The sequence below is a fragment of the Zonotrichia leucophrys genome, chromosome 1 (genome assembly GCF_028769735.1).
Source record: "Zonotrichia leucophrys gambelii isolate GWCS_2022_RI chromosome 1, RI_Zleu_2.0, whole genome shotgun sequence".
NCBI lineage: Eukaryota > Metazoa > Chordata > Aves > Passeriformes > Passerellidae > Zonotrichia > Zonotrichia leucophrys.
The window spans coordinates 68,411,483-68,425,815 of NC_088169.1; the positions used below are offsets into that span (position 1 = coordinate 68,411,483).

General features: G+C 40.9%; 1 protein-coding gene across 6 annotated transcripts in view; it reads left to right on the top strand.

Annotated features, from left to right (window-relative positions):
• Positions 1–9,196: 9,196 nt before the first annotated feature.
• The window catches only part of N4BP2L2 (NEDD4 binding protein 2 like 2), a 41,350-nt gene continuing 36,213 nt past the window's right edge, over positions 9,197–14,333 (top strand). For 4 of the 6 annotated variants that reach the window (XM_064716375.1, XM_064716403.1, XM_064716419.1 and 1 more), the window contains exons 1-3: positions 9,197–9,303; positions 10,491–10,574; positions 11,707–13,136. In XM_064716375.1, the coding sequence (XP_064572445.1) occupies positions 10,572–10,574; positions 11,707–13,136 (1,433 nt within the window). In that variant the 5' untranslated portion in view covers positions 9,197–9,303; positions 10,491–10,571. The other 2 variants (XM_064716394.1, XM_064716385.1) reach the window with 2 other exon arrangements.

A 14,333-nucleotide genomic window follows, 5' to 3' on the forward strand; every position in this document is an offset into this window, starting at 1 on the left:
AATCGCCGCCAGCCCCCTCCCCTTCCGCAGCTCGCCCCGGTCCCCCTGCCGGCTTCAAAATGGCGCCAACTCGTCTCCGGCTGCTCCAATGGAAGCGCCGAGGGGAGCGAGCGCGGCCAGCGCGGGGCAGCAGCGCCCCCTGCGGGCCCTCGCGAGCAGCACCCGCCGCCCGGCCCGACTGGTGCTGAGGGTGGGCCCGGGCCGGCCCCGCTGATGAGCGCTCTGTGGGCGGCTGGGGCGAGCGCTTCCCCAAAACGACGAATTACTAAAAGACTGTTGTGAAAAAATAAAGAATAAAGTCGCTTAACTGCGGAGAAAGAGCAGAAAAAGTAGCGTAAGTCACTCATCTAGCCCTTTGCTTTTGCTTCAGCAAGTGTAAGAGTTTGAGGGGTGTCCTTACAGGAAAACGCAAACAGAAAAGCAGTGTGGCTTCTCGCCACTACAGCTAAAAGGCTTCATTTATTGTAGAATCATAGACTAAGTTGAAAAGAACCCATGAGGATCATCGAGTCCAACACCTGGCCCTGCATAGCACCATCCCCAAGAGTCACACCATGTGCCAGATAGTATTGTCCAAACTCTTCTTGAACTCTGGCGGGCTTGGTGCTGTGACCACTTCTCTGGGGAGCCTGTTTCATGGCCCGACCACCCTCTGGAAGAAGATCTTTCTCCTGACACGTCAGGAGAGCATGTGAGTGTTTAGAAGATTATGGTCCAAAAAACATAAATCACACTCAACACATCTGCTGAAATGTACCCTCGGCTTTGTCCAGTGTGAGAAAAACACTTTGACAGACTGTTACTCAATACATTGTAACTAGTGGTTTAAATCTTTCAGAAGATCCCCTCAGGCTTTCTGAACTTGCTAGTACATTGTACCGAGCATGCCTTATCTTCATTCAGTGCTAAACTACCTCATTGTCTAATGCAGACTGCCTCAGCCCAACCAGAACTATTACATACAAATCACTTTTCAGCCCTCGAAACTCCCCTTGTTCGTATTTTTTTCCCCAGTGACTGATATTTAGTCCACTCATTCTAGGAAAAAAAAAAGAAAAAGAAAAAAGTAGAGAATAAAAGAGAGAAAGGTTTGTCTGACAATTTTATATTGGGAAGGATCCTGGACTCGGAGTCAAGATATAACTCTTTGTTGCGGGTTGAACAATTTCCCCTCAATTCCCCCATTGCTGTCTATATGGGCTCAGCAACTATTAAAGCCTTAGGCTGGGGAACACATCCTTTCCCAGTGGAGCACTTGCAGATGTGTGCAGGGATACTTACAAAGCAGCAGAAAACCGAAACACTTTTTGAACTCTCCTAACACTGCTATTGAAATTGCAAAACCCGGATGACTGCGAAAGTACCAGGGCGCTGAGATGCTCCGTGTTTCTCATGGAGCAGGTCACAGCAGCGCCGCTTCCAGCGCCTGACCAGGGCGCCAGGAGCTGCGGAAGCCCCTCGGAGCGGGACAGGGCGCTGAATAACGGGACCTCCCCCGGCATGCTCCGCCCTTGTTTCCCGCCTGCACCGAGACCCTTCACGACTTTGGAATCGGCTTTTCAGAGGTGGCTCCTCACTCGTCCTTTTCCCACCCGATGTCGGTTCCGCAGTGGCCCTGCGGAGGGAGCCCGTCCGCCGCCGCCGCCGCTGCTCAGCCGCCTTGGAAAGTGCCGGGAATGAGCGCTCTGCCTACGGGAGAGGGCAACACGCACCCGCTCCCTTTTCCACGCAGTCCCCCCGTTGCACAGTTCAAGCGGTGCCAGCCCTGGCTGTGTCCCGGGAGCAGGTTCAGCCTTTCCCCACGAGAAATGTTGCATCTCTCATGAGCAGCTAAATTTTAGGGGATTTGCCACCTCCTGGAAGTATAGGCAAGTTGTGTTACTTACAGAAACTATATACTTGAAAATGATTTAAAATATTTGTGCAAAATAAATATTTTGCTTGCAGTAGGACATATAAGGAATCTCAGTGCCACAGAACTTTCAAGACCAGATCTTTTACACATAGAATCATTTAAGGTTGAAGAACACCTTTAAGATCTCTGTGCCTAACCATTGACTCAGCACTGCCATGTCCACCACTAAACCATGCCCCCAAGTGCCACATTTACATGTCTTCTAAATACCTCTAGGGATGCTCACACCACAACTTCCCTGGACAGCCTGTTCCAGTGCTTGACCACCCTTTCAGTGAAGAAATTTTTCCTAATATTCTAAATCTCCACAGGCACAACTTGAAGCCATTTCCACTTTTCCTGATATTTATTACTTGGAAGAAGAGAGTGATCCTCTCTTTACTACAACTTCCTTTCAGGCAGTTATAGAGAGCAATAAGACTCCCACAGCCTCGTTTTGCCCAGACTAAACAACCCCAGCTCCTTCACTTGCTCCCCTGAAGACTTGTGCTCCAGATTGTGTGTGCTGAAGACACTTTCCATATCTCAGTGTTCAAGTGACAATGATGAGCATAATCAAAGAACACCCTTACACAGCAGTATTCTTCTCACAGCCTTCTGTCTGTAAAAACATTGTGTGAAAACAGAAGACTGCAGTGACAAGGGTCTTTTAGTCCCTACTTTATCAGACTGACAATCTCTCCCCTTGAATAATTTTAGTTATCTTTCTCAATTCATTCTTTAAATTGTTGTGTCCTTGCAGATCAGAACTGTGCACTGTACTCAAGATAGGAGTACATTGAGATTCCTCTCAGAGCAGCAAACTGTCTTCTGTCTTTCTCTCAGTACTATTCTTGATGACACTTTACATCTCTGTTGTTTAGGGTTTGGTTTTTTGGGGTTTTGTTTGTTTGTTTGGTTGGTTGGTTGCTGTTGCAGTTTCAGTCAAAGATTTCAGAGAGCTGATATCAGCAACTTCAAGATTCCATGAACATAGACTTCCAGGTTTGACAGGTAATTCTATGCTTTACCTTACACTGATCTACTTCTCAAAGCCTATCTTTTTACTCACCCCATTTTGTGAGGCCTTCTGGAGCCTTTACACCAGCATCTGATTACCTGAAAGAGTTTAACATCCTGAAAGTATCATTCTGTCTGCATTCCCTTTTCTGGGTCATTAATGAAAATGAAAGATTGTGGCATAAAACAACTTAAGTAAGCCCAAACATTTCTGGGAGAGAGATTTGATAACTTTTCTCCACCTGAGAAAGTAACCAAAAGTACTCTCTGCTTCCATCCTTCAACCATATTTCCAACTCAGCATAGGATATTTACTTCAACTCCAAATTTGTTTGACAAGTTTTAGTAAGAACGGTGCACAAATGCTCTTTAAAAGTACAAGTATGTTCCCTGGTTTGTCCTTGTACTTCCTGACTCACAAACCTGCTGTAAGTCTGTGATTGTGTCACTATCTTCCTTCACAGAAACTGCACTGGCCCTTTCCCAACACATTGTCTTTATCCATTGGCCCTGTGGTCATACTCTTCTATGGAATTGGCCTTTTAGTGTATGTACCAACAACTGTCAAGGCACTATCAGGTTTGTGAAAATGATACTTTTGTTTCCAGCATAGATACTTCCCTCTGTTTCCCTTTTAATTGGGACTCTGAAACAATTGCATCAAAAGTATTTTAATAGCAAAACAATTCAGATTAAATATATGTAATTTACATACTGAGCACTTCACACTGGAAGGGGCCTTTGACATGTAGGAGGGAGGCTTTCTACTTGCAGGTGTAGTGATTTGTCTCAGAGAAAGAAAAATTTATTCATTTATTGGTGTTCCTCTTCAACTAAATAGCTGATAATATTATGAACGTGAGTTAACTTTGCAACTAATTTTAGTATCTCATATGTCTCTTAAGTAATTTGCAAGGAAGCCACATGGAAATGATGACTTTAGATGACTGGAATTTTTAGACTCTTACTCTCTGTGTGTGTGCTGTTTCCAACACTGTCTCCTTGTAAACAAAAATCAAACAGCTGAATAAGACAGTGATGCTCAGAATCTATTAGCTTCAATATATGTGCAATATAAATTTTGAAGTTTAAAAGTACTACTTTCATCTTAGTGCTAACAAGTCTGACTCCACCAGAAATATCTATTTGTGCCTGTCTTGTGGCTGTTTTTTACAGAAGACAAGAGTCATTAAGCACTATATGAAATTTCACAAAAACAAGCAAACCAAACCAAACAAAACCCAACAAGAACAAAACTAGAGAGGATATGAGGATGTGATGATATTCTTCAGGGTGAGGGCTGCAGAAAGCCTTCAACTCCACCTACTCATCTGCTTCCTTCATTAACTAGTTAATAGCTATACTAGGACACCATTAAGATTAAATGACCTTCTAAAGTAAGTCAGTCTATTAAAGCAAGAAGCATTACCCCCTCACAAAACATGTCCTCACCAATCAGCTGTAGATGTATCTTTATCTCTGACTTCTTCCTAAAGAGATCATTGCCTAATTGGAGGCATGCATGGGAAGAGAACAATAAAATGCTACAGGAGCCACAGAAGCAAAAACATCATTTAGATTTTTAATGTCCTAAAACAGAATCTGTCTCTTCACTGCAGTCAGGAAGTGATGGTGCATATTTTGCTACCGAGCAGGGCATCCTTTATGCCTTAACTCAACAAATCAAACCATCTTGCCATCTGATAGGAATAGGTTAGAGAGCATTAATACACAAACCGTTCATCTTCTAAGTATGTTATTGGCCTTTTTAATAGTTTCTTTACATTCTAGTATGACTTAACAGCTGCTTTGTTGCTAAATGTCATGGAATCTTTTTGCTGACCACATTTGCACAATGTATTCCTACAATTTAGCACGAATATAACCTATGGAAGCCAGCATCTAAAAAATCACAGTAGAAAGGGGGAAAAAATGTTCTTCTCTGGTGCCTTGCAGATAGGTATGACAGTAGTGAATATAGTAGTGAATTAGTATTTTGGGAACCTGTACCAGTCTTTCTTTCCCTGGTGATTAGCTCAGTTTGTCAGTGAATTAAATTAGTTTCTCCTCTGAGTTACCTAGAATTGATTTAAGTGCTCTCCATCCTTAATTGAGATGTAGGATAGGAGGTGGGAGAGGATAGTGCATAACTTGCATATTCTTAAGCAATGGCATTAGCATAACAAAATGGGAAAAATTAAGAACTTTCTACTCTAAGTTGTATCTGTAAAGTGAGCGTCTCAGTAGTTCAGCTTTAAGAAATCAAATAAAAGTAATTTCAGGTAAAAGCTGAGTGTCTAAAATGAACATGAATTTGACCAAACCGAGAGGATGCCAATATGGACATAACTAAGAAAGCAGCACTAAATTTTCATAGTATTTGATAGCTTCTTTCCTCTTGCTTAAAAATTAGTATATTAAGCATTAAACACTTGAACATATTGTCCTCTGTAAAATGCTGGGTATTTTTTAGTTGCTATATCTGGTGCTTTCTTTTACTCACAATTTTTGCTTTTACCATTCCCCTGTCTGCCCTCTGTTTAAAGCTACTTTAATGTCCCATTGAATTTCCGCTCAGTCTCCTTCATTTTCATGTAAATGGGAGATGCTATTTAGAGAGTCCCGCAGACTAAGCAGTGACTGGACCTTCACCTTGAGTGTCAGCTTCCTAGAAACTCCCCATGCTCTACTTTGAAAGACATGAATTGTTCTGTTCGGAATCCCGTTTCCTTGGCTGGCTTTCACAACCCAAAATCTCAGCTTTGTTGTGGGCCAGCAGTTGTTATATTGTCTAGAGCACTCTGTCTTAAAAGTTAAATCTCTTCCATTCTTTTAGTACTGTTTTGCTGCAGCACTTGAGACTTAAATGATAGAACATGTATTATGAATTATATATTATGCTTTACTATCAAGAAAAAGCCTATCATGCAGATTTCAGATAAAAATAATTAAATGAAAGGTTTCAAGAACCTCCAAAATAAACTAACTCATTGTTACTTTTATTCTTGCCCCACTATTTTTATCTCCAAAAGGATTCATCCAGTACCAGAAGGGAATCAAATAACTATATTTAAATTACAAAGTAGTTATTTCACAGTCAAATATTAATCTAGCCATGATTTAAACATCACTTGCTACAATCTGTTGAATATATAAAATAATACTCCCATCTCACATAATCAGCAGGCTACCTGGAATAATTTTTTTTGTTTGTAAAAATTTATAACTTTATCACAACCCTAATTCTTAAGTTAAGTTTGAAAATAAAAACCTCTATATTATCTGTGAAAATTAATAAGCAAAAAGCTCTTACTGTATTTTTACCGCTGAAACTTTGATGTGACATTTGCATACCAGAATTCCTCAAAGCTTCAGAAAAACAATTTGGCAAGCAACATTCTTGGTTTCTTGAGTAAACCAGTTCTCTTAAAACTCACCAGAATTTCTCCCTAGAGATAGCTTGATTTAAAGTCAAAGAATTATGCAACAGTATTTCTTAAATCATCTTGAAGCCTCACTTTTTCAAACAAGATTTAGTAAAGTGACAAGACAATCCATGACCCAAGGCCCTTTAGAAAGAGGCACGATTAAATCTAAGTCTGCAACTAGTCCACTTGAACTCAAATAGATGCTATATTTAAGTGTTATTAGAAGAAGAAAGAGCACTCTGCTGTGTCAAGTCTGATAACGAGATCACAAGGTTTAAATGATTGAGCTATCATTCCATATTAATCCTTAAACACAAAAGTCAATCTCAAGTAGTGCCCATTGGATAATTTTTTCTCTTTTAATACCACATGGAGTCTCATCATTCTGTCTATCTGAAATTAGCCTGATCTTATATATTAAAAGGCATAACACAGGCATTTATTGTTTCTCTAACAAATATTTAATTTTCTGTGTTAATACTTTTTATGCCAGCTATCTTCTTTATGCTGAGTTATTTTGGAAAGTTTTATCTAAAATGTTTCTGGAAGCAAATTTAATGGAAACCTTTCCATACACAACAGAATAGTATAATGTTTTTATCAAAAATACCCAGTTCTCAAACAAGAACAAAAGCCACCAGTTTAGACGAGGCAGGACAGCAATTAGGCAACACCATGGGCGGGGAGGAGTAGCAAAAGCATTTTCTCTGGCAGTGCTTTCCTTTTGGTGTGTAATTTGAAATTGCACTTGAAAGCTTTTTTTCCTACTGAACCTGAAACCAGGCCCATGCAGAAGAAAGCAGTGAAACAAATTAGTTTGGTACAAGTATCAGAGATGTCTGCATTGCATTTAAAGCATCAGCTGTACCAGTGAACCATAAAGGAATCAGGACGATCCTCCAAATTGGTCAGTTGCCATCTTCCCTTTTTAATGTAGGAAATCAAAAATTTTTACATATGTAAAAATGAAATGTTAAAATTCAGACTTCTCTGAAAACAAAGAAAAACGTCATCTCTTAATGCTTCTTTGTAAATATTTTCACTTTCAGCCTCTTGGACACTGCTTTTTCCTACCTTGTCAGCTTCTCCTAACAATGTTTTCAATGGAACTTTTTTTATGATCTAGTGCAGGACAAGGAATATGGGGGAATTATTTGCAGATTTTGTCTCAAGCAAGAGACTTCCCACGTAGGAGCTGTAGCAGCTGTAACAGGATCGTCAGGGAAAGTCTATTTCATTATACTCAATGAAGTTGAAAAAATGACATTAGGGTTCTGCCAGTTGTAACATGTGGCTTATTTAATTAGGTACAAGTAATGAGAGAACTCCCCAAATTAAATACATCTGAGACAATTATTACATACACAACCCGAATGCTTGAGAGCTCTGATCTTCAGATATTACCTCCAAAATGTCCATGTGCAGGACTCTTGCTCTCTCTTAATGGTTAGCTTGGGTGTTGCATGACACAGCCTGTGTAGGGAAGCACGTAATTACTACTACAGATGAATAATAGTGGCAAACTGGGAGATTCACTTCAACAGATCACTTCTGATCTAGATTAAAATGATACCGAAGACACATCCTTGCCTTCCAAAAAACCAAGGCCATCACCTGGCACAGGAAAGGAGACTATGCTTTGGTTGCAGGGTTAACTGGAAGGAATGCCTGGCTGGTGGATTTCACCAGTTCTCTTTCTATTTTTTATAGCAAATAATCTAATTTCAGTGACTTTATTAATTGTATACTTTAAAACCTTCATAATCCATTTGGGTAGTGTGACAGAATAAATATTGCAGGTATTTAGAATGGGCGCATCCCTTACTGAAGCTCTTGTGTGCAGTAATGAAATTTGGGGAATTACTGTTACAAGGCTGAGGGGTTTTTCAGGAAAAATGTGGTTTGCCTTGCATAGTATCACAAGATTTGGGGGAAAAAAGTAGTTAGGTGTTATTAAAATTTTATTTTATACATGTGTGAAAACCACCAATCACTTGTTTTTAAAATTTTAAAAATTTAATAGTAATAAAATGCTTATAAAAATAGCAGTACAATTAGAGTAATAATAATTTGGACAATTTGAATTAGGACAATATGAGACAATAGAAACAGTTACTGACGTCCGGGTACCTTTTTCTGGGCAGCAGAAGTCTGAAAAAGGACACCCGTTAACAGAGGATTAACCCTTAAAAACAGCAACCTGTTGCATATTCATGCACTTCGAACATAATGCATAAATTCCATTCATATACAGGATTCTGTCTGGTCATCGTCAACTTCCTCCTCTGAATCCTAACAGCGCCTTCGAGGCAGGAAGAAGTTTGTTTCTTCTGCTAAGAGGGCAATAAATTCTTTTTCTCTGAAAGATTTAGATGTCCTGTGGCTGCTATCTCGCTGCAAGTCCTTTCTTTAAAAAAAGTATCCTACATATCATAGTTTCTACTTTAACATTTTTCATAACCTAAAACTATATTTAACACACTACTTAAGAGAATTAACACAGCATAACTTTCTTACACAACACATATAATACTCATTTTAGTATTTGCGAAAAGCCAATCATAAAATAGGCATTTTTCACGCATGCAGGAGGGAAAGTTGCAAATCCACGTTAAGAACAACACACGTCTAAGAAACCTGGGCGGCTTTCACACTAGGGACAGTCCCCACCGGAGCGCTGCTCACGTTCCGTGACAGAGCAGGACGCCCCCCAAAGCAGACGCCGCCACAGGCCGAGCAGAGCGGCCATCCCGCAGGAAGGCGAAGCCGGACAAATCCCAAATCCCACCCCGGGTCCGGCACCGGGCTCTTCCCGCCGAGCACAGCGCGCGCCGTGCCGGGGCAGGCTCCGCCCCTCGCGGCGCCACGCGCGGGGTGAGGGGGCAGCGGGAGGCGGCGCCATTTTGGGCGTGGGGGGCCGGAGGCGCTGCCTCTGCCGCCGCCGGGAGCCGCGGCCTCGAGGTTCGTGTCCTCCCCCGCGTGTGGCTGCTGCTCGGTCAAGCCGCTTCTCCTCCGCCGCCAGCGCTGCCGCCACCGACCTGTGCCACCGGCGGCGTGGGGATGGCGGTGTGAGCGCGCAGGAGCCGGCGGCTGCTGAGGTTGTGTGACGTGGGCCCGGCGCTGAGGGAAGTGTGTGTGTGTGCGGGAGAGGAGTGGGCTTTGCGCCGTGGGGAAAGGAAGGACGGGCGGCTGATCAGCTCCCCGAGCCTTGGGGCCGGTGGCCGTGCCTCCGCCTCGGACACGCCGCTGCCAGCCCGGTGTGCGAGGGAGCAGCACCTGCTGCCCCGGCTGCGGTGCCGTGTGAGGGCGCTGGGCTTTGCGCCCGTCACAGCCGTGCCACCGTGCCAGGAGAGCCAGCCAGTCCATCTGTCTGTCGGTTCTGCCAAATAGGCCTGATTTTTCCTTTTGGGAAAGGTGTTATGCGGGTTGAGCTCAAGGCCGTGAGGTAGTTAGTTAATTGAATCTTCTGGATGTTTCACAGGTCAGTTAAAGTGGTAAATAAGTCTGGCATCCCTGTGTGCCGGCTCAGGTTCAGTGCTTAGAACCAGTTCTTTACAGAAATGATACAGACCCGGACTTGCCGCGTTCAGGAGGTGAGAGTGTCAGAGAGACTGCATTTTCCTTGAGCATACTTGCTCTGTCCTCATCAAGGACGCAGGCAGATATGCTTTTGAGTGCAGCTTCACTGTCTCCAAGGTTAGCGAGGGACAGTCTGTTAGAGATTAGCAAGAAAGAATATTCCTATGTGGGACAGTCACAGAGCAGCATTTTCTGTCAGTGGAGGTCTTGTCATACAGCAAATGTTCACAGGTTTACTGTTTTAATTCCCCATCATGAAATGGGGTCTGCTTAAACATCATCCCAGAACATGAGGACATAGAAGCTAATAAAGTTACTTTTTTACCCCAGTACTGTGGAGGAAGCAGGACGTTTTTTTTCTAGATGGGGATAGACTGAGTAGAATAGATAGAATAGTAGTAATGCCATACTTGCTTTCTAATAGACAAAAATGAAGTGTGAAGAACGTGGGGGCATGCATACAAAACATAAATCGTGAGAGGAGGAGAGATCATGGTACCGATTCTGAGGAAGAGAGAGAGTTGCATGGCCATGTTTCTTCCCCTTCTAACAGTAATGCTTTCTTCCAGGTACTAAAGTCAAGTGTGGACAGTAACATCTCCGTGCTTTAGCCAGTTTGACATGAGAATGGCAGATTTCTCTTCCTTTGGATGGTAGGTGAGAAAGTGCCTAGAGTAACACCTTTTCTTGTGAGTTTTGTGAGTGAACATGTTGGGCTAATGGCTACTTACAAATCTTCCCATAATACTACCTACAGATCCTTTTCAGATAAAGAAGAAAATTATTTTCCTATCCAGGATGAATGGCATGTGGCACTTTGTTAATATTTAGTTGTGGAAAGTTGAAATGTTTCAGAAAACACTGGAATAAACCTTCCAGTAGGGGAAATGTGTTCTTTTCTGTTTGAAACTGCATTTATTTGGTGGGGAAGAGTTTACTCTTTATTGCATACTGTGTAGTCTTCAAAATCCAAGAAATTCAGACTAATAGATGGATAATGACATAGCATAGTGGTTAGTGCCACCTTGCTTTGTAACAGCTTGTCTCTGAACCTGTCTAGAACTTAGTGGTTTCATTCTTGGAATGTAATCTATTTGGGACAGGGATTTTTATGTGTGTGTTTAATTTTAGAAGACATGCACGCAAATGCTCTTGGTCCCTAACAAAAGTCCTTAGCAGTTCCAAAACCAGAACCATAACAACAGACTGCAGCTTTGATTTTAGGTCTTGCTTGACTTGTTGTAAATTGCAAATGCCGCCCAGAACCTGTTTGATTGGTTACCTAAATGAGTTAGTGGACTTCAGTTCATGTCAAAGAAAACAATCCTCATGGTTGAAGTGTTTGCATTTTGTTTGGGTATTAGTAGTGATCTCAGACATCAGTTTGTGCGTTGGAAATTGGCATATCCTTGTCTTTAAAAGAGATTTCAAACACTTGGCGAAATAACAGCTGGTAGAGAATAGTAGTAACATAGGTCAGAGATTGCTGATGTAATTATTTTTTCAAACAGTCACATTTTAAAAGCATGATTTGTAAATTATTTAAGGCATATCATCAAATGTGACAGCTCGACTGATACAGCACCAGCGTTTTTTACTGGAGATGAGCAATAAGTAATGTAGCAGTCTACTTTAAACCATACTTGGGGTAGGTGATGTGTGTTTTTCTTCTGGGTGAATACATTCTAGTTGAGACCATGGACAGTGTCATAGGCCTGAGTAACTTCAGCTTTTTTATACTTTAAAAATGTGCATGCTGATAGTGTATTCATTCTTTTTTCTAAGATGCTTCATGCTGAAAATACAGCAAGGCTCTTGGAGTGTCAGGACGAAATCGGAATTGAGCCGTATTCTAAAAGAATGAAGTCGACAGAAGGGGCTTGTGAGAAACTTCCTGATGATGATGACAAAGGTACTCAGAAGAAAGTGGATGTTGAGAGAAAATCAAATGGTTGGATACCTACGTGTGCCTTAGATAGCCAAGGGCAACATGAAATGCAGAAGCAAGAGAAAATACCTTCTGGTGCCTTGGGATCCTTGAATGAAGTTCTCCCTGAAAATAATCCAGTACTTAGTCAGCCAATTGATTTAGAAACTGGGCAGAATATAAATCCTCCTTTTACATCAATGAATTACTCTAAAGTTGAAGAAGAGAAGGACCCTTTTATTACAAATAATGGTGGTGAAGATAATACTGAAAAAAGCAGTGCATCATTCTCAATAAATAGAAATCAATCAGATGAAGACTTTTATACAAGCAAAGATTTTATAGGACCTATTTACAAGCCTGCCAAAAGTAACAAGCCGGACAAATCTGGCAATTGCAATGAATGTAGGAACACTGGAGGAGATGAGAATGAATTGTGTGAAAACAGATGTAAAAGAAAGGAGGCGAAGAAGATGCAAGCTGTTTCTGCCTCTGTACCAGAAATAGATGATCAGCTGGATCAGTTCTATAAAGAAATTCGCCAGCTGGAAAATGAAAATTTAGATACTAATGTTCAGGAAAAAGAAACAGAAGTTTCTGAGGAACAACACTCTCCATTTAACTCCAGTCAGAGCTCACAAGAAAATTATCAGCCTGTAGTTTTGGGCAATCCACACCCATTTTATGATAATGGACAGTGTTCTTCGGGGGAACAGAACAGTCAGAAAACAAGCAATGAGCAGCAGTTAGTTGTGGAAACAGGTGGCTGGAAAACTGAAAATACCTTTAATGGCCAAGCAGATACTTGGAACTGCTCAGTGCCTGAATTCAGACCTGCTTGGCAGACTAGAGCATCTTTCAACAAACCTCAGGGACCTTTTCCTCCTAGATTCAGCCATCAATCCCATTTTCAGATATTTGATCCCCCACCTCGAATCCCAAATGTTCCCCCTCCTCAGAATGGAGGATTTCCTTACGAAAGTTACCATGGAAATACTGATACCAGCAGTCATGGTCCATTGCTTGATCAAAATACCAACTATTCTGGTCATGCTGACATCCATAATACTCAGGTCTTCAGGAATGGGAATAATGATCAGAATGGACTCCAAAGTAATGGTTTCTGTGAAACCAGAGAAGAGCGTTGGAATGATCCAAAAGCTGACAGTACAGGAGGAATGCACAACTTTTCTTCATTGCAATTATCTGAAGAAAAATTCAGTTCTTCACAGAAATTGCTTCTAATCTTAAGAGGCCTACCAGGTTCAGGGAAAACCACACTTTCTCGGTAAGTGCAGACTTAAAGCTTGAGAAGTTCATTCAAGTAAAATTTTTTAAGAATTTCTAATGTATCTGTAAGCACTAAGGAAACATCTTAGTTTGTAAATTAGACTCTTAAAATGCAGCAGTTTAAAGCTGTCATTTGTACTTAAAGAGTGCAAGTGGCCGTAAATATTAAAAAGATTTACTTGGGGGTTTTGTCTCCCTCAGAGTTTTGATAACCAGGAGCTCCTCTGTGCTAAATCTAAAATGTTGAGCATCCAATAAATTGCTTAGTCTTTTATTCTGAAATTTTCGTACTAGTATGTGGTGGTCTGCTGCTTTTTTTTTAATTCTTAAATTTAAAAAAACCCTCCCATCAAGTCTAACAATGTCAATTTAACTGAACCAGAAGTCCTTTTTCATGCCCATGTAAAAGTTTTCAAAGGCCATTAGAAGAATGCTGCTGCCCTGAAAATACCTGGTTTTGGTGAATTGAAGAAACTGAGCATTATCTCATTCCATTTTTTCATAGCATGGTCTGTCAATGACTCTTCCTTGTTTGTGAACAACGCACAATAAAAACATTATTTTTTCTTCCAAATATACTTGTTGAAGTCTGACAAGGTTAAAACCAGGTAATATCTCCAACTTGGATTTTCCTTTTGTGGTTTTTTGGCCTATTTTAAAAAGCACAGAAAGTGGACAGAGCATAGATGGTACCTGTGTTAAGTGAAAGTAAGTTTGTCTTGTGTATGTAAAAAAAGAAGTTTTTGAATCAGTACTTACTGATTGTTTCATCCAGAAACTACATCACAGGATGTCTTCTGTAGTTGTCATCTGTTGTATGTGAGGAGTCTGTGGAATAGACTCAGTCATCATGTTCTTATTTGTGTTTTTTAATATAAAGAAGTAACATTCTATTTAACATTCTATTAGTGGATTTTTCCTGGTATTTAGGAGACATATTACAACTAGAAATCTCTAATTTTTTTTTTACATATTTCAGTTGTTTTTACGATAATATTTTTATAGTTACTGATTGCTGTGTTTTGCAAGCCTGCGTTTTTGAAGCTGCATGTCCCCATTTGGTATTAATGCAGTAATTTCTTTAATTTGTGAAGGCAACATAAAACATTTAAAAATAACCCTGTGGAAAAAATGCTGCCTCATTCAGTTTAGAGATTGGATACAACTTAATATGAAGATACGAAATATATTTGTT